The sequence below is a fragment of the Chenopodium quinoa genome, unplaced genomic scaffold, assembly GCF_001683475.1.
Source record: "Chenopodium quinoa cultivar QQ74 unplaced genomic scaffold, ASM168347v1, whole genome shotgun sequence".
Classification (NCBI taxonomy): Eukaryota; Viridiplantae; Streptophyta; class Magnoliopsida; order Caryophyllales; family Amaranthaceae; genus Chenopodium; species Chenopodium quinoa.
Window position 1 is genome coordinate 118,681 of NW_018743623.1, and position 25,062 is coordinate 143,742.

Sequence of the window (25,062 nt, forward strand, 5' to 3'; positions counted from 1 at the left end):
TGACTTTGATTTTTAATAAGATACAAAAAAAATAAAAATAAAAATAAAAAAAATAAAAGACAGTTTTCTTCATAATGATAGGATTATGGGAAAAGCAAACGAGGGTAGTAATAATCCTTTTTTTTTTTTTTTTGATTTTTCTCAAAAACATTCTATCTAAAAAGACATGTCTCTTTTTTTACTTCCTCCGTTTTTTCTAATTGCACCATTATCCTATTTGGAAAGATGTATATTAATTGTATCATTTATTCATTTTCCTTTATATTATACTTTCATAAACTTTTATCATGTGTTCACTCTATAAATACTCATTATGCCCTTATATACATTTGATAATAACAATCATTACCTCACTTTTTTTCTCTCATTTGTTTGTAGTCACATGGACGTTATTGGTGTCCCCCACTTTTTACTCACTTTCTTAATTCTTATGCCCAAAGTAAATGGTGCAATTAAAAAAAAAAAAAAAAAAAACAGAAGAAATATTTTATACCAACATTTTAAATTAAATCACCTACTCGATTACTCTCTTAATACAACTCCTGGAAAACTAAAGTGAATGGGATTAAGCAATCATTGAGTAATTCCTAGCTAATTAAAGCTTTTCTTAGGCAAGGAGTTACATTACCTCCATTTTTAATGTTTTCCTCAATTTTCATTTTAATCGTGTTAAATACGGGCCTTGATCGCACTCATCACTAAGAGATAGTCCACTTCACGAGATCAAGAGAGACTTCATCCCAAAAACATATGACAATAGGAGGAGTTGCCCCTTAGCCTTGTAAAGTACGTGTTTAACTCTCACTTCTTTTCACTATGTGGGACACTTACATGTGTTGTTTGGGAAGTTTATAATACTTCAATACTCCCCCTCACACGTGTTGTTAGTGGAACATGTCAACCAAAAGTTTAAATTGATGTTTGAGTTCTCAAAAATATGTTTTATACTCTTACGCCCCTCACATGAAAGCTCGTTCGATTTGAAGTGTGGATGCAACATTCAAAAATATGTTTTATACTCTTACGCCCCCTCAAAAATATGTTGCTTGATGAGATTTTGATCCCATGACCTCTGTGTCACGCTCGCTCTAATACCATGTTAGTGGACCATCTAAACCAAAAGTTTAAGCTGATGGTTAAGGCCTAGGATTATAATTTATACTCTATCAATCCAATTTTTCCATTTTGCTTACTTCGTAATAACTTTTTATATATTCCATAATAATAATTCCTCTGATTTTTAATACTCCATAGTTGCAATACAGTATAATTGGAAAGTTATTTTGGGGGTAAGTTGTTCTATTTTCCTTATTTAAAGCTCATGACCCACTAAATTATATTCCTAACAATCTCTCACCTCAATTTAAAGTGTATTAAATCATGTAAACCCCACTTTTCTTACAAACCCATTTGCATGTACCCGGTGTACAGTATTTTTACTGTACATCGGGTTTTCGCACGTGCTTTTTTTTTTAAAAAAAAAATCGCAGAATTTCAAATACCTAAAAATAAAAAAAAACGCAGAACAACAATGGAGGAGAGAGAAAGTGAGAAAACGCAGCTATCAATCATCCATTGAGGAGAGAGAAAGTGAGAAATCGCAAAAATTGCAGAAAACGAACATCAATCGAGGAGAAAAAAGGTTAGAAAACGCAAAAATTGCAGAAATCGATCATCAATCGAGGAGAAAAAAGGTGAGAAAACGCACAAATAGAAGAATTCGATCATCAATTAAAGACAAATAAAGTGAGAAAACTTACAAATTGCAGAATTCGATCATCAATGGAGAATTCGACTTTCGATACAACAAATTGCAGCAATCTCATTCACGAATTGCTACAAAAACAGAGGCAAATTGAGACTGAATTTGAAATCGATTTAAATCGATCGATTATAGAAGAAGAAGAAACTAATTGTTTTGGAGATGAATTCGTACCAATATTCAACAATCCAGACAATGCAGATGAAGCAATCGATAATGCAGATGAAGCAATTGAGAATGCAGAAGACGCAATTCATAATGCAGAAAATCAAGTGGTTCCTGATAAATCAATTGATTCAAATTCAGAACAAACAACCAAATCAGATGCAACTGAAGGTAATTTCTATGAATTTTTGAGATTGTATGCAAAAAGTAACCCTTTGAATACATAATTGTTACCCTTTTCATGCATAAACGTGACCATACTTATGCCTAAATGTTACCCTCAGATTGAATGCAGAACTTTTTAGATTGCATGCAAAAAGTAACCCTTTGAATGCCTAAATGTTACCCTTTTCATGCTTAAAAGTGACCCTATTTATGCTCAAATGTTACACTCAGATTGTATGCTGAAAATTCAGATTGTATGCAAAAAGTAACCCTTTGAATGCCTAAATGTTACCTTTTTCATGCATAAAAGTTACCCTATTTATGCTCAAATGTTACACTCAGATTGTATGCTGAAAATTCAGATTGTATGCAAAAAGTAACCCTTTCAATGCCTAAATGTTACCTTTTTCATGCATAAAAGTTACCCTATTTTCAAACGAATGTTACCCTTTTTTTTATGCTGTCTGTGGTTATTATCTGATTTGTTTGTATTAAATAACAGATACAAATCCAATTGATGCTTATGGTTTAGATCTTAGAGGATCATTTGTTGGTGTGGTAAGAGAAACTTTTGAAGAAATTTTGGAATTGTATGAAAAACATGCTGCTATACTGGGGTTTTCAATAAGAAAACATACAACTAGATTCAAACAACACACAAAAATAGTAACTGAGAAAAACTATGTGTGTTCTGCTGAGGGAAAGAGACATTCAGGTCAGAAGAAAACAAAGTTAGTTGAAATGGTTGATGAAGAGGATGTAAATGTAAAAACAAGAAAGCCAAGACAAGTATCCATTACAAGATCAAATTGCAAGGCATGCATAAGAGCAAAAGTGAATAAAGAAGGACAGTTTGAGGTGGTGGCTCATGTTATTCAGCATAACCACGAGCTAACAAAGCCAAAGTGGCATTATTTGCATCGTTCTGAAAGAAAAATGACAGAGGAAAAAGTTGTAACAATCAAAACAATGAAATCTTCAGGTCTAACTACAATGGACACTTACAATTACATGGCTACAGAGGCTGGAGGAGAACAGAATATAGGCCATAGTGTTGTAGATCACCTGAATTTCTGCTCAAGGTTAAGAATGGAACAAATTGAGGCTGGAGATGCTCAAACTTTAGTGAACATTTTAAGTCAGGAACAATCAGAGGATCCAAACTTCTTTTTTAGAGTGAAGTTTGACAAAGAAGGAAGAATTTGCAATATCTTTTGGAGAGATTCAATGATGCTAGAAGACTATAGGATATATGGAGATGTTCTTGTCTTTGATACAACATACAGACCAACAGATATAATCTTATATGTGCTCCATTTGTTGGCATAAATAACCACTGGCATAATTGTATGTTTGCTTGTGCTTTTATTGGGGATGAAACGACAGATTCATTTGTGTGGTTACTACAAACCTTCTTCAAAGCTATGGAGGATAGAAAACCAACTTCAATATTCACTGACCAGGACCAAGCAATGGCAAATGCTATACTGGAGGTAAAAGATTTATATTGACATCTTACAGATTTGAGCTATGACAATAAAGTTTTCCTTTTTCACATAAAGTTACCCTTTTAGCTGCATAAAGTTACCCTTTTTAGTGCATAAAGTAACCCTTTTAACAGCATAAAGTGACCCCTTTATTTTCAATGCAGGTGATTCCTAATACAAGACATAGACTTTGTATATGGCATTTGGAGCAAAATGCCATAACCAGATTTGGAGCTCTTAAAAAAGACAAAGAATTCAAATTTGCATTCAACCAGTGCTTAAAGATGTGTGTGACAGAACAAGAATTCGAAGCAAAGTGGCAAGCAATGTTGCAAAAATATGAGTTGACAGAACACTCTTGGTACAAAAGAGTGTATGAGTTGAAAGACAAATGGTGTCCTGCCCTTTGTAGAGATTTCTTTTCAGCAGGGATCTTATCGTCACAAAGGAGTGAAAGCACTAATCATGCCATAGGATTCAGAGCAAGTAAAGCAACTACTTTGACAGAATTTTATACCATATTTAAGAAGACAACTAATCGTTGGAGAAGCACAGAGAAATATGATGAGTTTACCTGTAGCAAGTCAATAGCATTCACTTCATTGCCTCTATCTGGAATGCTAAAGCATGCTGCACAGGTAAAAAGTTAACTGACAAGTACATAAACACCTAATATATGGCAATTTAAATGAAGCTACATGATTTTGATGTACAGGTTTTCACTTTATCACTCTTTAGAAATTTTGAAGAGGAGTTTGGATACTCTATGGCAACAACTGTTCAGATGTTAGGCAGTAATGAAGAATGCCTACTTTATCAAGTAACACTAGAAGACAAGCCATGGTATGCACATCAAGTAAACTATATACAAGAGAGCCAAACTGTATGGTGTACTTGCAAAAACTTTGAAGCATCTGGATGGTTATGTTATCATTGCATCAGAATTCTACATTTGCATTCAATAACAAGAATACCAGACAAGTATGTTTCAAAAAGATGGACTAAGTTTGCAAAAACAGAGGCATGGGATAGGTTGAAGAATCAGGATCCTAAACAGCAATATATTCCATGGAGGCAAACAATGATGAGGAAATACTACAATCTAATCTTAAAAAGTCAAGAAAATGAAGAGACAAGAGCATTTATGGAAGAAAGCTTCAGAAACAGTCTTAAAATGGTGGAAGACTTACTTGCTAGTGCTGCTCAGAAAGAAAGTGCAGAAGCTGCTTCTAACATTCCTGATGTGGCAGACAACACTCAAAGCAATACTGACGCTTCTTCAGCATCGAGTACAAGCACATGTGTACCAATAATTCTTGATTCTAAAAGGGTTGTAGCAAAAGGAAGAAGCAAGAGAGCAAAAGGAGGACTTGAAAAAAGCAAGAGAAAAAGAAAACCAGCACTGCCACCTCCAAATTCAGAATTTGGATCAAAGACACCTAACTTACGACTCTTTTAAGATCTTTTTTAGAACATTTTTTTTTTCGAAATTAATATACCTTGTATTGTTAAACTATTTTTCTTTTGTTTTTTTACTCTATGACTAGTTTAATGAAAATGTGATTGACACTTTTATTAGCACATGTTTAATTATTGGAACACATCAACCTATGTTACCCTTTTAACGTATAAAAGTAACCCTTTTCATGCATAAAAGTAACCCTTTTCATGCATAAAAGTTATCCTTTCTATCCACTAAATCAACCTTTTCTTTGGCAATAGTTACCCTTTATGTTAATAAAAGTTAACCCTTATATCAATAAAAGTTACCCTTTCCATGCATAAAAGTTACACTATCTACCCACAAAAGTATACCTTATCATGTATAAACTTATTATTTCTACCCACAAAAGTAACCCTTTTTATCCTTTCTATCCACTAAATCAACCTTTTCTTTTCTAATAGTTACCCTTTCTGTTAATAAAAGTTACCCTTTTTATCACTAAAAGTTATCCTTTTCATGCATAAAACCCCTGACCCTTTTATTTTACAGAAAAAAGTGTCCCTTTTCATGAATAGAAGTGACCCTTTTTCTACATAAAAGTGACCCTTTTCATTGCTAAAATTACCATTTCTAACAATAAAATCTACCTTTTTCTTGCTTAAAAGTTACCCTTTCTATAAATAAAAGTTACCCTTTCTATAAATAAAAGTTACCCTTTTCTGCATAAAAGTTACCCCATAAAAAACATAAAAATAAACCTTTTAATTACTTTATGTATTCACATACATCAGTATTCCAAAAACAACTAAAGACTTTAAACTAAGTTTAATTACATCATTAAACTTAATGTATGCACATACATTAAGTTTTTTCATTGTTAAAAAAACCCCCTGAACTAATCAGCTAACAACTATCAATTATTTCACTATTTAGAAGGAGTAAACTTTTTTGCCTGCTTTTTTGCCCTTTTTCCTTTGTTCTTTTCCTCTTCTCCCTCTGCCTTTGCTTCTGCTTCTGCTGCCATTTTTCTTTCTTCTGTTTCTCTCTTCTTCTTTGCAGCAATTGCAGCCTTTAATCTTTCTTCAATTCCATTGACATAAGCAGGATCTTTCTTCTTCTCATTGAACTTGTGTAATTCTAACAACACATCGTTCCTAGATTCATTCAAATCATACAGTACCAGTGTGGTACAGATCTCTCCTCGTAAAAATTTCCTTCCATTAATCTCAAATCAGCAAAAAAAATAAAAATTATCAATATGTAATTAATAAAAGCAATATAAAGGAAAAAAACTACAGAAACTATATAGATAATTACTGTTTTGAGATCATTGAATTTGAACGATTCACCAACAAAATGGAGCATGTGATACATGACAAAGACCCCACAGTCCAAATTGTCAACTTTTTCTTTTCTCCATTCCAACTCAACAACTTCAAAACCATAAGAAGGTAGCTGAGAACTCTTTGGATGATTTCTTTTGCCAAGAAAAGCACCCATTTGAACACACTGACATAAAATATAAAAGTTTAGAATACATTCAAATCAAAAAAGTTAAAATGGAAACAATGAATCAACAGTAACATAACAAAAAAAAAAAAACATAAACATACCATCTTTGAACACAATTCTTTTGTATAAACAAGAGCAGAATCAGTCCAGATAATGTTGTCAAGATAATATACCAACTCTTTTGTATGATCAATAACATACAAAATGTAGTGATTCTCAATAAGAACAGGAAAATAGATCTGAAACAGCAAAATTAAAGAGATTTAAACAGAGCATATCATAAAGAGAACTCTTTTAAATTTATTACATTAAGTTTAGAATAAAAATACCAGATCAGCATCCATTATATTACATTCTGGATTCTCATAGCTAACCCAACCTTCCCATATGTCGTGCAAATCCTTAACAGCACTAGATATGTTACCTTTGCCAATATTGTCACAAACATGCAAGAATGAAAACTATTAAAGTATAAGATCTCAATAATATATATATAAAGTAAATGTGTTAAGATATAAAAAAAGGAATGAAATAACTTACACTCTGCCTAACACCGAAGAAGAATTTTCGAGGACCAGTAGCCTGAAAACATGCTTTCTCATTCAAATACAGACAGAAGCAATCAATAACGCACCATTGAATCCTGAGTGGAGCAACAAGGGACACCATGTCTTCTCTTGGAATTAAAAAGTTCATTCCAAAAGTAACAAGGCTCTCACTGAAACAATAAAAAATAAGATCAACATTAAAAAAAAAATATTAGAAAAAAAACAGATAAAAAAATAATTATAATAAAAAAGGACACTTAACTTCTTATCCATTGAAACATCCTTCAGCAAACAATAATCGAGAATTTCCAAATGTAACTGAGGCAAATTCTTGAAAATCCGAGCATTGCTCTTTACAAAAAGAGTTACAAAAGGCACCTGCACACCTACATGTCCACAGTCCAGAGAGCATAGAGATTTATTTGCTCTGAGTCGAGGAGGTTCATTTTGATCAATATGCCCGACAGGAATATTTTGAGTAGGACCAGGAATGATAGCAGAAGGTCCAGAACCATTAAGGCCTTCATTAACTATTTTTCCATGACCATTGTCATCATCCTTAGGAATATTTTCATTGAAATCTTGTGCAGGTTCTTTTTCAGGAACAAAATCTTTGTTACCTTCTGTAGGTTCATAAAAACCGCGAAACATATCATGTACAGACTTCATTTTATTACACTCATCAATTAAACCATCTAAAATCTTCAAATAATGAGGATCAGAGTGTAGCAGTTCAGTTTGAGAAACTGAAACAAAATCATCAGAAGATAATGAAACACTTCTGCGAGAAGTTATCAGATCATTCAAGGTTTGAAAACCAGTTGACTAAACAAATAATAAAACATCCATATTTCTTTTAAACAAAAGAAACGTTTCATGAACAACCTACAAACATATGAACAATGAAAAAAAAATGTTACAAATAAAAATAATAAAATAAGTAGAAAATCTAATTCCATTAAACTAAACATATAAGAAAACAAAACACTTACATCAGTTGAAATTTTTTTAATTTCTTCATCGGTCATAATACCTTCTGGAAGCTCAAATGCAACAATGCGACCAGTGGTACCACTTGTAGAAGGACCCTTATCATAACCCAAAGTAGGAGCTGGCTTAAAAACAGTTCCCCTAAAATTAAGCTGTGACACAGGATATGTAATAGTATCCAATGGTCCCTGCCCATAACCACCAGCTTTGATCTCTAACTTAATTCGCTTCTTAATCTTTACATCCGTCCAATGTTGAATTAAAGGAAGAGTACTACTTTCCTTTTCACCTTGAAAATTTAGACGATGAAAATACATAATTTGCAAAGCCAGCAAACAACCACTAACATTTTGAGCATTTTCATCATCCTTATACTTCCGAACAGCCTTCTTTAACTTTTTTAAAACATATGAACACCAATCAAAAGTTTTAATTTCATCAACTTTTTCAACAACTTTAAGCAACTTCAATGAAACAGTCCTATTAGTAGTAGGAGCTAAAAAGCTAGACATAGCTTGAAGAACAAAACACCTCTTAAATTCTTCCCCTCCATCAACCAAATCAACCATCCTAGACTCCAATTTTGACAAATGAAGAGGTTGCTTACCAGAAAGACCATAATCAGATCTCCATGCCTAAATGATACGTTTATCTACACTTTCATCTTCAAAATTTTTATTAAGTTTAGGAACACAAATATCACTCAAAGGCAAGCAAAACACATCGCATATATCATTTCTAGTAACAACAAATTCTTTACCAGTAGCGATGGTAAACATGCAGCTACCAGCATTGAAGTTTTCAACAAGCCAAGGTAGCATTTGACGATTAAGAGTTTTCAATTTAAGATGTAATAAACCTCCAAAACCAATTTCTTCAACAGCCTGTTTTTGCTCAGGACTAAAGTTCTGCAGCAATATTTCCAATGAATAGGGTCTACATCTTGCAATGATTCTTCTTTGCTCCCTAAATAGAAAAAAAAAAAAAGAAAATGTAACTAAAACAATATAAAATAAAAACAAAATATAATTAAAAATGTAATAAAAAAATATGTATACTTACATAACAGATTCAGAATCAGATTCAGAAAGCATTTCATAATCAGAATCTTCCACTGTATTAGCTTTCTTAGGTACAATTTTGGCCTTCTTAGGAACTATTTTGGCCTTTTCAGACTCTGGTTTGTCACTCTCAGGAATTTTCCCAGCCTTTTTAGATACTACTTTGCTCTTCTCAGGAGCTATCTGGGTCTTTTTTGGTACTGGTTTAGGCTTAGCAGGCTCTTTAGGCTTTCCTTTTCCTTTTGTAGGCTTTTTATAACGATAACCACCTATTGAACCACCTGTATTTAATTATTAAAGTAATATAAATACAAATTCAGAAATTACTCATGGAAAAATATAGAATAATGTGCACAAATGACACTTTTAAATGCATAAAGTGACCCTTTTAACAGCACAAAGTAACCCTTTTAACAGCACAAAGTGACCCTTTTAACATCACAAAGTAACCCTTTTAACAGTATAAAGTGACCCTTTTAACAGCATAAAGTGACCCTTTTAACAGCTTAAAGTGACCCTTTTGTATGCATAAAGTGACCCTTTTGTATGCAAAAAGTGACCCTTTTATATGCAAAAAGTGACCCTTTTTTTGCAAAAAGTGACCCTTTTAACTGAAAAAGTTAATCATTTAACAACATATAGTGACTCTTTTAACAACATAAAGTCACCCTTTTAACATCACAAAGTGAACATTGTCAAAACATATAAATGACACACATGTCTATTACTCAAACACAATGAGCAATGCATATATGCATGTTAATCAAACACAGATGCACAAACACAATGCGAATATGCCTATTATACACATAATCTAACTAAAACATAAAACCTAAACAAATAATCAGTTTAATTAGCATTCTCTGACTAAAACCTAACATACAAAATTTGAAGAATAATAAGCAAAATTTTGAATCAATTATATACAATGAACAATAAAATAAAGCAAAATTAAACATAATAACTTCATAATTCAAATTCAATTATCATAATATGCATAAAAAATCAACTGAAAACTATAAAAAAATAACATGCACTAGTAATTCGACATATATAAGCGAAATTTCAATTGAAAAATTTGAAAAAATGATGAAAAATTTAAGTAAACACACCTTCTTCAGCATCTACAGCCTTCTTTGTAATCTTCTTCTTCACCATTGCAGAATCAACACTACGAAAATCGAAAACAAAATCAAAATCAAAAAACCTAAAAATCGAAGAATCAAAACAATTTAAACTAACAAAAATCTCAAAAAAATAAGTAAACGAACCTGAATTAAGCAAATAACAACTTCACCGGTGAAAAACAAGAAAGAAAAAGCTCGAAAATCAACAATGGAGGACAGAGAAAACGCTCGAAATCGCCAGTTACTTGCTTTTTAGAGAGAGAAAAACGAAGAGAGAGAAAGCTATAGTGAATGAATGAAGAGAGAAAAGTTCTATTTCTTTCTTTATTTTGGCAATCATTAGGAAGCACGTGCCAAACCCACTAAATTGGCAGTTAATGCTTGTCCAAAAATTCTGCCATTCATTAAATTAATGAACACCGGTTTTTTTTTAAAAATTTGTGCTTTTCTTATGTACCGTGAAAAAATGTGTGTTGCAAGTATTAAAAAACAAAGAAAGTATACTATTACAAATACATTCCTTTTATTCATTAGAGATATAAAACATGAACGTATATTATGCAGTGCAGCGGTGAAAACTGTTGAGATTAATATAAAACGATAAAGAGGAACGGGGAGGAAGTAGTACTGTGTAAGAGGTCATTCTCAAGGCGGATGCAAACCAGCTGGCTTAGGTCCTGAATCTAAATTCTAAAGCGAAATAAAACAATGTTGGATGTTGTTGGATCATTAATTCATAAATGACCCATACTATAGTATTAATTACTTAATAATTATGATTAACAATCTTAAGTCACATCAACGTAATATCCGTCACCCGTACCTTTTATTTTGATTTTGACCCGAGTCTTACGACCGTACTGCATGGGCCAACCAACACCAACAGCCACACATTTGCGGCGTCAGTAGTCTTCCAAGCGACCACTACGTTGTCGATTTTAGGTACGGTTATGTGAAGTATGATGATGGGACTCTAAATATTGTCCGAAAACTTTAAACAACTAACATGTTTGATATTAAGAGAGTTTAGTGAATCGAGTTGGATTAATTAGGGTACAAAGTAAGTGTTATGTACGATTTGATATGAGCGAAAATAATCATGTTTTGATTGATACGTTAGATAAAAAATGTGTTAGATATTTAGTGAACTTTATTTACTAATAATGTTTTGATCATTTCACATGAAAATTAACCTCTTTGGAACTAATCAAAATTTAAGACATTAATATAGCCATGAATTGAAATTTGTAGACCTTATAATTAAATATACTCTGTACTGTATGTAGTAATTTCTCAGTTTGGCTTTAGGGCTACTCACATAACTTACTTTAACTTATTTTGTGATTTATTTTTATTATGAAATATTATTAATTAGGATCCTTTTAAGACTTATATAGTTATTATATATTGTGCATAAGAAAATCTCTATACATCTCAAAACTTTTTTTAAGGATAAAAGAACATAGAAAGAGTTATGTATCATTTGCATGAATAAGGAAAAAGCTACGAGTATCATATAGCTAAATGTTAGAAACAGTAATAATTGGTTTAAAAAAAAAAAAAAAAAGAAACAGTAATAATTTATGGTAAGATATACGTCGTATATCTGTAATTACACAAAATTTCTTCCTCCAATGTAATGCTTCCATTTTAGTTGAAAACTAGGTTAAACCCTAGGTTAAACCCGTGCAATGCACGAATATTAAATAATTATAATGATAATATAATTATTTAAAAGTATATAAATATAATGAATTGATTCATCAGGTATTAAAATGCATGAAATATATTAAAACGATAAAAACATATGAGATAAAATATTTAAATACTTGTATGTAATAGTTATAATATGCAAGTTGATAATTAAAGAAGTTTGTATAAAGTAAAAGTTATAATTTAGATACAAACTTTATTTTTGTATAACAAAGAATTTTTTTTTTTATAGAAACTAATTTTGGAGGGAAAATTTTTAACAGTATTTTGCCAAGTGTCCTCCTATATTCGCTTCTAGTATTATGTAATATACTCTGAGTGTAGATTATACTGTATCAGTTAAAGTTTATTGCTAACGTAATAAGAAAATTATAAGCTGTTAAGTGTTAAATTATAAAAATATAAAAACTTTTATTATCATTTCTTGAAATAAATCAATGGTCAGAACCGAAAAAAAAAAGAAAAAAAAAAAAAAAAGATATCCAAAAATCAAAAGACTAAATGATTGCAACTACTCCAAAAGGATATCTTTTCGAAGAAATTGACTAGGGTGTAGAAAAATTTGGGAGAGAAGAGCATAGACTAGACGGCGTGTAATTACTTGCTTACACATACATTTTCTAGTTGGACGACAATGGCACAAGCAACGTTCATCCTTAATGGTGTGGTTTACGACCCATGTAACTTCAGATTCCCTATATCTCCAGACCCTTGAAAATAGGTTAAGAAAAGAGAATCACAACTTACAAAATCCGTATTAAACTAAATCTATGATTTTGAGATCACAAGTTAAATATTCTGTCAAACTAATCACAACACGAAAACAAACTTAAAAATCGACAATGGTACTACGCGAGTAGGCCACGTCTACCACGAGTCAAAAATTCATCAAAAGTAGAAATAGGAGGCAAAAAGGTGACATTATTATTGAAAGAAACACTTGTTAGAAATTTACCTCCAAAGAGAACTCAAAAAACAATGAGTCATGACATGAAATGGTCGAAAACTTGTGCATATCACTGTCAAGTACGAAACACAGAGGGGCTTATTAGACCCCTTTACTCTTGCTACCCCCTCTAAAAACAAAAGGTACGAGCCGGATTAATGGCTATTAGGACACAGGCATCTAAAGCTGATTCGACTAAATTATTGCCCTAGATTCAAAAATTGAATTTAGACTTTTTATGAAGAGGAGAGATTAATTTTTATTGCTAATATTATAGAGGAAAGATGGATTAATATTCCGATCCTATATATTGATATGTTTTCTAATAGATACTCTACATTCACATTGTGATCGACGCTGTATATAGATATAACTAAATGTTTTATATATTTCTTAAATTTATAGTTTGAATACGGTATTTAAGGTCGATTAGCCCTAGGCCCCTAGCTAAGCTAGTCATACTTTTTTTTTTTTTTTTTTTTTAGAGAACAATTACAATATGCATAATTTTTATAGAACAAGCTAAGCTAAGTCTTAGACATGGCCTCGCTCGCAACGTCTAGGTCGATCATTACGACATCACAATCATGTAATTACTTTTTTTTTTTTTTTTTTTGACAAATTGTAATTACTTATTGGGTGAACATCTCATACAAATTTTTACTAGCACAAGCACAACCATATTATATCATCAAAAATATCCAATTACATTAAACATTGCCAAAGGAATCACAATCATATCACCTTTTGACATAAGAATAGGAAAATTTTTCTGATTATTCTTACAATTACTCTAACACTCTATGATTCAACAACTTTAACTAAGATTTTTTTTCCCTAGCTAGTAAGGTCTTAATCTACTTTCGCAAGTTCCGAGTATGAAATTATATAATTCGTCGGCATTATAATTGTTATTATGACTTTATTATAAATTATGTACATATAAATATGAAATAAATCAATCTAATAATTTTCATTTGATCTTAATGGACCGTGTGGAATAACTGTAAGTATACTGTATATTGATATAAAATTTTGATGGATGCCAGTTTGCATGAAAAGCCAGTAATAATAATAAGAGCATAAAAACAAAAACAATCTTTGAAATTTGAACCATTGTGTAGTACGAACTAAGGAAAATAAATGGGGTGAGATCAATAATTGGTGAGATAGCTAGATGGGATTGAAAAATAAATTTTGGATAGAATTGCTGTATATCTTATTATGAATAGTCAATATACTAGACAATATTAATTGTAAAGAAGAAAAATCACCTTATTTGAGAATAATCAATAAGAGCCAAAGAAAATAATTAAGGAATGAAACATAAAAAGCCAAGTACATTCTTGTCTACATATATATATAACTTATAGTTTTGATTTTAAAAAAAAAAAAATGTAGTCACAATGGTCTTGTATAATTAAACTTATTTTTGCGAACTTATTATAATTTATTTTGTGTATTAAAAATTATTGTAACTAGGCTCAGTTCTTTTTACTATTTTCATTAAACTTAAATTATTTTTACAGAATTGCAATTAAGTTTACTGAGCTGAGAATATTTTTTTTGAATTTTCTATTATATTTATTCTTCATAGTTACTGATTTATAGTGATCTGGAATTATTTTTACTGAATATTAGTTTTTTTTATTTTTTAAGGTGAAAAGAATAGGGCCTTATTAAGATTTATTTTTACCAATATCCTTTGCCAAGTGTTTTGGTTATAACCACCTAAAACTGATTTTTACTTGCTAAAAACTTATTCTTATTTGTTCAAAAAAATTTACTAATTATAAATTATGTTACTGTAAATATCTTTTCCAGGTGAAAAATATTGGCATATGTTTCAAAATAGTTGTCATGTCGATTTAACTTTAATATAATTAATGCTTTGACAAATTTTTACAAAAGATCTTATAATAATGAGCCCCTCGAAAGCTTGATTCAAAAAGACAAATTTTGTTTCTGCGTCTTCGAGCTATATATCCTCGGTTTAACTCTAGTCATTGAATAAATGTAACTTTGATGAATAATGACGTTCAATTATCAGAAACTGAATTTCCTAAACACTGGTTAACCACGGCGCAATTGAATTTTCTTTAATAACCTTTCAATTACTACATACGTAAACTGGTAATTGAAAAAACATATCAAAATCCCTTACTCTATAATAGTTTGGAAAATATGAGAACTTTTTCTCAAACATCCGAACTCGCACAGGTGACTATTTATTCTTAGTTCAAAACATTACCCGAAATAGCATATTGTTTAGGTAAGAAAAATTTCTGAAATAGTACTGAGTACTTCGACTTCGAATATCTAGCACCTTACAAATATGGAAATATGTGTTACATTATTATATATACTCATCTCTCGTTCCCTCCCCATAAAACTTCCTACCAATTTGTACTATTTCCAGAGAATTCAGTTTCTGAATTTCACCAAATTCCCACATGTTTATCAAGATTTTCAGAATCGTATACTCCACATAAATTTTATTTGTCAGTTATAGCTTTGTTGCATTTTGCTCAATTTATTTTATTTATTTATTTATTTTTACCAAAAAAATAAGTATAAAATGGTAATTTTCGTGACAGTTTGATGGTAAGTAAGTGGTGATCAGACTTATAAGGTACAATACAAAAACATTTACAGTATTACTACGTATGACATTATCTATGGTCAGGTGTGAAGGACAATGTATACGGATTCACCCTGCTCTTGTCTTTTGTTTCTGTCACTCTTTTTTCTATCCATTATTTTTATTTTTAATTTTTTGTAATGATGGAGCCAGTAAAAAAAACTTGCCAAGTTCCGTGATAAAGGCGGGTGATGAGAATCAATCCCAAAATCCCCTGAAATCGGAAGGGAAGCTCTAAGCACATACGGCCACGAGCTATCCCTCACTCTCGATCTTGAAGGTAAGAATAATGTAATGATGTAAAATCTTCATCTTTATTAGTGTTTGGTAAAGTAGTGACAGACTAATGACTTTTAATCCATTTGAAATAGTGAGGTACATGTGAAAGTAGCTAACTTAGTTTTGGAATACCTTTTACCAAATCTAACAATTAAGAAAATTTCCGGTTGATACTTTTATTATTTTAAACCTTTCATTTTAATTTATTTAATTTAAATCATCGATAGTTAATATAGTTGAACGTCAATATACGTCAAACAACTATTTTCACACCTCACAAAGAACCATTAGTCCATTAACCAGTAGAATAACGATAGCTAGTTTTGTCGAATAGAACGTCGTACTCTCATAATCACAATAATTTCGTACTATCTTCTCAAATCTCAATAATGTTTTTTCCAACATAATGCAGGGTAAATGACCCTTACTACTACTTCCTAGGCCACACTATATAACTCTATAATTTAAAGTATTTACTATGGTCAGATATACAAAATGTGGCTCCTAACCTTCATTCATAAGACCAAAGACAATCCAATTGAACCATATGACAATGACTCGATATGTCCCTCCAACATAAGGCTTGAATTCGGGTGTACCTATGATTTTTTATCTTAGTCAGTCGAGCAAAGAGCTGTTTGATAAGGAGAGTTGTTGGTTGCACCTTTTTTTTTTTTTTTTTTGTGTGTGTGGGTGTGTTACATAAGTTATTGGTGATTATTTTTCAAAGTAGGGGACTATAAGCTTGCTGTTGATACGGAGTAGCACCTGCGCAATATTGAGATGATTCTTATGACTTTTGACTATCACAATTTTTTAAAATGGACGGTTGAGATTATTTGTTTTTTTTATTTATTTTTAATTAGTAATTTTAATTAAAAATTATTTTTATCTTCTAGAAATTATTTTTTTAATATTTTCGAAATTCTAAATTAAAAAATATATATAAAATAATTAAAAAAATAATTTTGAATTAAAATTACTTTTTTTTTTTAAAGAATTGAATTAAAATTACTTATTAAAGGTAAATAAAAAAGCAAACAATCTCAGCCGTCCATTTTCAAAAAAAAAATTGTGATAGTCAAAAGTCATAAGACTACATTAGAATTTTCACAATATTGTCGTAATGGTAATAAATTTGTATTTGATTCTATAATAATTTGATCGGTAAAGCAATTATAATTTCAGTTATGTGCTGTTTTTTTTTTTTCTTTTATTTTTTTTATAAAAAAATCTATTATCCCACACGCATTACCAATTTAGACACCGTGTGAACTTTCTTTCAAAGAAAACTTGTTAACAATGGACTTTGATACACATGAGACAGCCCTTACAAAGTTGCACACATAAAAATTATAATGAGTTAATAAAGTACATAATGTAAAAGTTTGAAGTTTTTAACCAAAAAAGTCGGACTCTCAAATACGAGTTTAACAATTTTAATCCCTAAATTTCTTAGGGTGTCCATCCCAAAAATTGACTAAAAACCTTACGTGAACTGAACCTAATTACTAACTTTACATCATTGCTTAATTAAGCTTTTATCCTTACATCTTCGAGGGTGTCCATCCTACACCAGATGGTATCATGTTGAAGGGGGATAGTGCGAGAGTGTAAAATTACACTCGAGTATCTGCAAGACTGCAACTAATGAACTAATTATACATACTCGTTTTACTAGTACCATGCGAGCACAAAAGTATGATGAAAAATGTATAGAATTCCAGTATCATCCAGCCCTAAACTTTAATTAGATTTAGCACCCTAATTAATGGGCTTGCCTTTTCACACTCTAGCCTCACAATCTCCAGACTCCAGTCCTATTATGGCAAAGTATTTGGACCGCGCCATCTACCCAAGAGTTAGAATGTCCCATTTTAAACCCACACACTCAACTACTGCAAAAGACACTTTATTAATCTAAAATACAGGTTTGGTAGCACTTTGCTCATGTTCGGATGCACCTAGTAAAGCTTCTTATATTGCTCTGCTTATACCCTCGGGTCCAGTCTATTTGCTTTAACACAATCTGAGAAGAAAAGGCATGACAGAAAAATATGACGCTGACTGAAGACAGTTTGGCAATGCATAAGCCTGTTTCTCTTAGTTAAACAAGTGAAACTGATATAGAACTGCATACGTACAAATTGTGATGTTTGTGATGTCAAAGTTACAACAGGAGTGCCTGGCACCAATTCGCGACAACAGACAGCAACAGCTTAGTAACAAAAAATTTGTATTACTATGAATTTACAGAACCTACAACTTTGCTTGATGTTCAAAATTGGTGCTCCATAATTTGTGGTTCATACAGATATATCTTTACCAAAAAGATTAGCAATCCCCTTTGCAGGATCTGGTTGTTTTACAAGGGATTCACCAACCAAGACCTGCACATCAACTAATTTTATCAATTTTGAGTATATAAAAGATACACAATCATGCATCACATATGCAAGTTGTTATAAAAAATGTGAGGTGTATTGATGAGTTTCTACTTAGTAGCCAAGAATTTTTATTTTGTGCTCCAAATTTGACTAGAATCTGCTAATTGGTCCAAGTATCATGGTCACCTGGAGGCAGTTACAAATTATGATGAGATCAAACAGGCTCCCTCCCTCCACCCCCCCCCCCCCCCCCCTCCCCCACCCTCTCTTCCTTCAAAAAAAACTGATCCAAGATTTTAATAATTGACCTGATTGTTTATAGATTAGGAATTAACATAAGCTGAGCTTCAAAACAGTTAATAAATAGATGTATCCCAAAAGTTGGCTAGAAAATCATCACCCGAAAATGAGGTGATCAACATGTTAGAAACATCAACCCCCTTCGCCAAAAAGATAATAGTTCAAATGTGTATCAACCACAAGCAGTATCTCTTTGACACAAGAGGATGGCAGGGACATGACTCAGTCCAGTCTTTCTTATACCAGGGAGGACACAAGAGGATGGCAGAGACATGCCTCAGTCTAGGCATGAAATTGTTTCATAATCACACATGCACACTCATCCACTATGGTTACTCAGACTCTTCATTTTACCTCAAATACCCGTGTTGGACCCTCGACACTGAGGCATGGGTAGGACACTTAGACACTTCATTTTAGTTCAAAATTATGTAAATTATCACAAAATAGCTGATTCAGACACTTGGACATGTACTTGTGTAGGACTTGGGTACCCGAGTCCGAGTAACGAAACTCATCCATGTATAAGAACTTGCGTTCATGCAAAACAAGAACAGCTAACAAAATGATGCTAACGTAAATAGAAATCCAAATTTAATGATGTGACAAATTTGTGGAACTCACCGCTTCAACTCCAGCCTCTTGAACATAAGCAATATCAGCAGGAGTGAAAAGTCCAGACTCACCAACCACCTGATAATCAAGAAAATGCTTAGAATGATGGAAGATATAGGTTTTAGATGTTGATGAAATGATTGCCCTTGTAACAAATGAAAAATTTACAGTACACACCCCAAAGGGAAAGGATATTCAAGTCCAGACTCCAGAGAATAGATAGGAAAGAAACTCACAATAATGCCCTTTTCACGAATAATTTGTGTACGTCTTGCATCAAGAAGATTCCTTGTATTACTAATATCAACAGTGAACGTCTCTATAGATGAGCAAAGCAATGTTAACCTCTTAAAAACTCGTGTCTAATCCAAACAAAGAAATAATTGAACAAAAAAGAACTGTTCATGCAGCCATACAGGTCTGTATTTCTGAGTGGACTATAAAAATCTTACCAAGATTCCTATTGTTGATTCCCACCAATTTAATCCCATCTATTCCAAGCACACGATCCATTTCCCTTTCATTATGCACCTGATATGAACAACATATTTAGTCCCAAGTAATACTTAATAGTCCAAATATAAGCAATTAAGAATATCCTATTATAATATAATCATAAAAACAAGTTAAATCCTTTTACTTCAGATTTAACTCCTACAGAACATAAATCAATCTGCGTTGAGTTACTTGAGCTGCTGAGCCTGACCTGTCATCTAGGGTTCTATTGTAGCTCAATAACAAAAAAAAAAAAAAAAAAGTTAGCTAAGTATTAAAATTCTCCATACCCCAGATAAAAATTGGTGCTAATGACCTACAAAAGGCTAATCCTGATGAAAATAGTACTTCGATCTGATTGATTCATCTTGGACAATTAAGTAAATTAAAGAATCTATAGAGGTGTTACAGGCATGAACCAAGTTGCATAAGTTTTTACGGCGTTGCAAAAATAATCATGATCAGTATTTTAATTTTAAGCCAACTATAGGATAGCTCAAACTATCATTTCATACATAAAAGTGTAATGCGCAATAATTCAACCACATTAAAAAAATAAAAATGATTATGAAGTATAAAAAGAACGTAAATTTACCTCAACTAGTGCTGCTAGTCCCAGTATCTTGCATATCTTGATCATGTACTTAATGTCTAGATCAGTCAGAACACCAGCAATCAAGAGAACTGCATCTGCTCCTTTAGTCCTAGCATAGAATAATTGCCAAGCTTCCACTATGAATTCTTTGCATAACAAAGGACACTGCATTACAGAAATTCCATTACACCAATTTATTGTCGACTTATTAGATAAAGATCAGAGCTTCATATCAAGAAAGAACAGACAGTCCCAAAATCCCAGACCTTGATTCCAGCATTGCGTATAGCTGCCAGATTCTCATAGCTTCCCTATGTTCATAAATTCGTGAAAAAAGGAATTGGCATCATTTTGGTGCATAACAAGGTAATATTGGAAAAATAATTGAGTGGTGACATTACCTGAAAAAACTTCTTATCTGTCAGAACACTCAGACATGCAGCTCCACCTTTCTCATAAGCTTTTGCTATTTCAACCTGTATAAAAGAAAGTAAAGCTCTGAACCTAACATAATCTGTATTTGTATATATGAGAAAATTTGTGACTTACAGCTACTAGGATCATCATTTAGGCCATGCTATGAATTATCATAGCCTGAGCATCATAAATAGCATAAAGGAAGAAGATGGTGGTTTTTAATTAATAAACTGAATTACAGCAGTTTTGTATTATAGTTCCACTATCGAGAGGTGAATTCTCTCCCAATCTAGCCTTCTAAAGCTCACCCAATACATTCAACAATATTTAACACGCTTATATCTTTCTAACTAGCTCTATTTATAGAGCATTTCTCTAACAAATTAACTAACTTTATTATAGCTCTACTCCCTAAATTGCCCCTCTTCCCTAACACCAGTTCATTGCATTCAGAGCTAAAGATTGTTATCTTAAAGGACCCATCAGATATAAGAGGGGGTGGAGAGGATTGAGAAGCGATAGATCCCTAAACTCAACATTAGAAGTTGGAAGACTTGGAACTATTTACTAACCAATGTATGTGCCTAAACTGATAAAAGCACTAATAAGTGATATAAGACCTCTAAAAAAATAACAGGTACCTATATTAAAGGCAACCTTTCTCTAAAAATCATCATTCAACACTTTAACATGCATCAGAGACACAATATTAACCTTTTTGTTTTTGTATAAAAAATCAGTTGTATTTATGGCACATTATATATTCAGGGACTGTTCTGTTCACTTTATTTTCATTTATTTCAGGTTTAATAAGTTCATATAAGTTAAGATAAGTTCAGTTAAGGAAAAATAAGTTCAGACAAGTTCAATTCAGGAAAAATAAGTTCGGATAAGGGTTGCCTAAGTTCAAATTACAACTAAAATAAGTTTTAATAAGTTCAGATAAGTTAAGATAAGTTCAATTAAGTTAAATTAAGTTCAGATAAGTGAAAATCAGGTGAATAAAATACACCCTCACTATAATAATGATAATATTGCATTATATAGATGCTTCTTATATTCATTTAAACCAACTCAATTTAAGATAATATCATGCATGCACAATAAAAACTTTTATGAAATAAATACCAAGGTAATCATTTGTAGTTATTGCGGTGGATGGCATTATGGCCTCCTTTATTTTCAGATCAAGTCTTCAATTTACTACTACCTTCGTTTTTTTTAGTAAGACACGTTTTGACTTTAGCACTATTCACTCGCTCCCCATTGACCGTATTTTGTGCTTTGTATGTAATGAAAAATGTAGTCATGTGGGATCTTGTTAGATTTGTCATGATATATGCTTTCAAAATATCAACTTTTTATAATTTTTGTTTATCGGTAATTAAAGATATAAATGGTCGAAGTTATGCATTGCCAAACGTGACTAAAGAAACGTGTCAACTAAAAAGAAACGGAGGAAGTATTTAGTAGAGCCCTAGGCATATACCTTAACTACCTAAGGATTTAAATGGCCCCGCATGTCCTCCCGATTGACTTTCGCAGTCTACTTGCTATTGCCAAAACAAATAAACAAAAAAAAAACAAAGTCAAACCTTCTAAACTATTGCACATCAATGCTCACTAGCTGCTCTTGTTGAATCAGAGATCACCCAGCAGAAAGGCAGAAGATTAAACAATTATACAAAATGTGAAGACAACAATCATCATGTAAAATAATAATCCTCACAAAAAGACATTACGACAGCAAAAGTGGATGACTAAAAACGAATTTAGGATTCAATACTATATTAGGGAAACTAGGAAAAAAAGAATACCGGATCAAAGTCTTCTCTCAGAACACCTCTACTTGGTGAAGCTTTTTTTACTTCTGCAATTAAACCAGGCAATCCCGTTCTCTGTTGAGCTGCTCTCAGAGCACCAATGAAATCCCTCGTTGGAGGAGCAGCACCAAGGGCCTTCTTCAAAGAAACAAGGGGCTTTTTCTCTTTCCACTATGGAGAATTGAAAAGGGAAAGACAAAAAAAAAAAAAAAAGAGGAAGCCAGTAAAGAGTAAAGGTAAGATAGCAGGCAGAAAAAGGGGAAGGGGTGTCAAAAGTTTATGACTATCCTAGTTTACCTGTGCGAGTTCCACGTCCTTGTGCCATATAATTTCCTCCAAGATATTTCGTGGCGTATTGCCTTCACTTTGAATCCGAAACTCAAAAGGGCCAACATAGTGCATAGGGGGCCCTGTTGGCGGTCGTCTCCTGATTTTTATTCCTTGGGTAGCAGCTACTTCCTCTTGTAACCTCCCCACCTCCCAAACTTTCAATTTAAGGGCATTGTCTTGGGAATCACTCACGGGTGGCGTTACTGTAGCAGATGCTTCCCTGGAGTCAAGCTACATAAACAAACGCATTACAACTTTGGTTGCTTGTAGCATGAAAACTTGTAGCACGGTATAAACGTGAGACACTCTAAGCTCAAACTTATGCAAAAAATTCTAAAATCAACAATGAAGGCCACAATATAATTAGTTCCATTTCCAAGATATGCAAAAGGGTACCTGTTGAGCTCGAATCAAACAACCATTACGTTTACTAAAATTTGTTGATATATATGGAGAAGATCTTCTGACAGAGATTCGATATAATGCAACTCCGGGCTTGGTTGATACAGGCACTGGCCGCATCAGTGCTATAACACCCTCCATTAGTTAGCACTGCGAGGTTTTCAAAGTCAGTTAATCTTTATAACATTGAGTAAACTAGTGTATAGATAAATAATACACTGAATTTACATGCCTAAGGTGCACATAGAGGAACATTAAGGCTCACAAAAAGGAACACTACTGCTTTACTGTTTGTAGCCTGTTTTTACAAAAAAAAAAAATCTCTAAATTTAAAAATTGCACCTCATGGCTATGCAAAACCTAGGAATACACAAGTCAAGTGGGTGTGGGGTTCCATCCTACAACCATATGTCAATTGGAAGAGTAGCCCACACCTCACGTCTACGCAAGACCCATGAATACACAAGTCAAGTGGGGTTCCCTCCTAAATCCATACGTCAATAAGAAGAGTAGCCCACAACCTTTGTATGTTAGTCACTTCCCTACCAAGCTTCTAATGTGGTACAACATTTTTTACACACACGGGCAACAACCTCCCCTTCACAATTCACATGTTTGTTCCAGGCTCGGCACAACTCCCCCTTAAATAGACACCTTTACTCTCAAGTCACAAAGTCGGTAGCACTAGCACCACTCCACATGAACTCTAACTTCACATCACATTAATCAACCTTTAGGGCCCACAATTGCATTTGCTCTTGTAGCCTAGCTCTGATACGATTTGACGAGGAGAGGCCACCAATACCCAACATGGTTCCGTCCTAAAACCATATGCCAAAACAAGGGAGTAACCCACAAACCGTACATGCCACTACCTTCCTACCTATCTTCGGATGTGGGAAATTTTTTCTCCACAGTTCACACACATGGGATATATCCTAACATCGCACGAGCTCTAGCCTCTAGGAACCCGGTTGCCTTAATACATCTTGAGTCTTTTTAAACACTGATTATGACCTAATGCCTACTAATCTAGAAAATAGCAAGCACTTATTTTATCCACTCTGAAATTTTCCCAACACAAAACCAAGAGGCAAGAGAAATCCAACCCATGTATTATAACCTTGGAAACCGCAACACCCGAACCAAATTTCACTTATTCAACCCATAGTATACAACAACATGAGAATGTAATTATTTTCACATTCTGAAAAAAAAAAAAAAAAAAAAACTTAATTGCATAAGCATATTTCTAAGACATCAACATACACTAAACCAAGCATGATCGACAGTAAAATTCTCGAGAAATTTAAGTATAAGTAAACAAAAATAAAAAATTGGGAAAAGGAAAAACTTGCATGTTCTTAAATTACCAATGATTTTCAATTAAAATTGCCAAAATCGTAACTTTATTCTAAATTAAAAATCCCACATTTAACTTAAATCAATCTTTCGATTTTTCAAGATAAGATTTTAGATTACCCATTGAAATAGCGAAGATAAATCAATAAGCATAATTTGTTGACAGTTACAGAAAAAAAAAAAAAAAAAAAAATAAATAATAATAATAATAATAATAATAATAATAATAATAATAATAATAATAATAATAATAATAATAATAATAATAATAATAATAATAATAATAATCTAATGTAATTGAAAATGAAGAATATAAAAATTATGAGGACGAACCTGAGTGGAAGTAGCCGTTTAGCTGGAGGTTTAGATTTTGAGAATAAAAAGCTCCTCCGGAAATTGATTTTGCGGTTGATTTTATTTTGTAAATATGAGATGCTTGTTTGCTCCTGCCTTCCTTTCACCCTTACCAAATAAAATCAAAATATTTTTTTATTAA

The 25,062-nt window shown here is 32.3% G+C and overlaps 3 protein-coding genes across 5 annotated transcripts; 2 read left to right on the top strand and 1 right to left on the bottom strand.

Annotated features, from left to right (window-relative positions):
* The first annotated feature begins 1,782 nt into the window (after positions 1 to 1,782).
* Positions 1,783 to 3,421, top strand: LOC110683202 (protein FAR1-RELATED SEQUENCE 5-like). The gene is made up of 3 exons (XM_021859549.1): positions 1,783 to 2,034; positions 2,403 to 2,457; positions 2,595 to 3,421. The coding sequence occupies exons 1-3, from the start codon at positions 1,783 to 1,785 to the stop codon at positions 3,419 to 3,421; spliced, it is 1,134 nt and encodes a 377-aa protein (XP_021715241.1).
* A 95-nt stretch (positions 3,422 to 3,516) lies between these two features.
* Positions 3,517 to 5,038, top strand: LOC110683203 (protein FAR-RED IMPAIRED RESPONSE 1-like). Its single transcript, XM_021859550.1, has 3 exons — positions 3,517 to 3,585; positions 3,744 to 4,217; positions 4,295 to 5,038. Exons 1-3 carry the CDS (start codon positions 3,517 to 3,519, stop codon positions 5,036 to 5,038), a joined length of 1,287 nt encoding a protein of 428 aa, XP_021715242.1.
* Positions 5,039 to 17,943: 12,905 nt separating this feature from the next.
* On the bottom strand, positions 17,944 to 25,062 carry LOC110683155 (indole-3-glycerol phosphate synthase, chloroplastic-like). 3 transcript variants are annotated; one of them, XM_021859501.1, is made up of 11 exons: positions 24,900 to 25,062; positions 23,199 to 23,354; positions 22,770 to 23,033; positions 22,467 to 22,643; positions 20,634 to 20,708; positions 20,499 to 20,543; positions 20,233 to 20,397; positions 19,595 to 19,673; positions 19,320 to 19,461; positions 19,152 to 19,220; positions 17,944 to 18,230 (listed from the first exon to the last, which is right to left on the bottom strand). In XM_021859501.1, the coding sequence occupies exons 2-11, from the start codon at positions 23,343 to 23,345 to the stop codon at positions 18,206 to 18,208; spliced, it is 1,188 nt and encodes a 395-aa protein (XP_021715193.1). In that variant the 5' UTR covers positions 23,346 to 23,354; positions 24,900 to 25,062; the 3' UTR covers positions 17,944 to 18,205. The 3 variants fall into 3 exon arrangements, with proteins under 3 accessions (XP_021715193.1, XP_021715191.1, XP_021715192.1); XM_021859499.1 differs by having other exon boundaries at positions 19,379 to 19,461; positions 24,900 to 25,057; XM_021859500.1 differs by lacking the exon at positions 24,900 to 25,062 and adding an exon at positions 24,578 to 24,687 and having other exon boundaries at positions 19,379 to 19,461.

What these genes read in the sequence shown, in the direction of transcription:
- LOC110683203 (XM_021859550.1), top strand. Translation starts at nt 3,517, where the DNA reads ATGGAGGATAGAAAACCAACTTCAATATTCACTGACCAGGACCAAGCA. An exon ending in TGGCAAATGCTATACTGGAG is followed by an intron (nt 3,586 to 3,743) that starts GTAAAAGATTTA and finishes TTTTCAATGCAG; the next exon opens with GTGATTCCTAATACAAGACA. An exon ending in TGCTAAAGCATGCTGCACAG is followed by an intron (nt 4,218 to 4,294) that starts GTAAAAAGTTAA and finishes TTTGATGTACAG; the next exon opens with GTTTTCACTTTATCACTCTT.
- LOC110683202 (XM_021859549.1), top strand. Translation starts at nt 1,783, where the DNA reads ATGGAGAATTCGACTTTCGATACAACAAATTGCAGCAATCTCATTCAC. An exon ending in TTCATAATGCAGAAAATCAA is followed by an intron (nt 2,035 to 2,402) that starts GTGGTTCCTGAT and finishes CATGCATAAAAG; the next exon opens with TTACCCTATTTATGCTCAAA. An exon ending in GTATGCTGAAAATTCAGATT is followed by an intron (nt 2,458 to 2,594) that starts GTATGCAAAAAG and finishes ATTAAATAACAG; the next exon opens with ATACAAATCCAATTGATGCT.
- LOC110683155 (XM_021859501.1), bottom strand. Translation starts at nt 23,345, where the DNA reads ATGGAGGGTGTTATAGCACTGATGCGGCCAGTGCCTGTATCAACCAAG. An exon ending in TACGCAATGCTGGAATCAAG is followed by an intron (nt 20,398 to 20,498) that starts GTCTGGGATTTT and finishes TCTGTAATGCAG; the next exon opens with TGTCCTTTGTTATGCAAAGA. An exon ending in GACTAGCAGCACTAGTTGAG is followed by an intron (nt 19,674 to 20,232) that starts GTAAATTTACGT and finishes TGTTCATATCAG; the next exon opens with GTGCATAATGAAAGGGAAAT.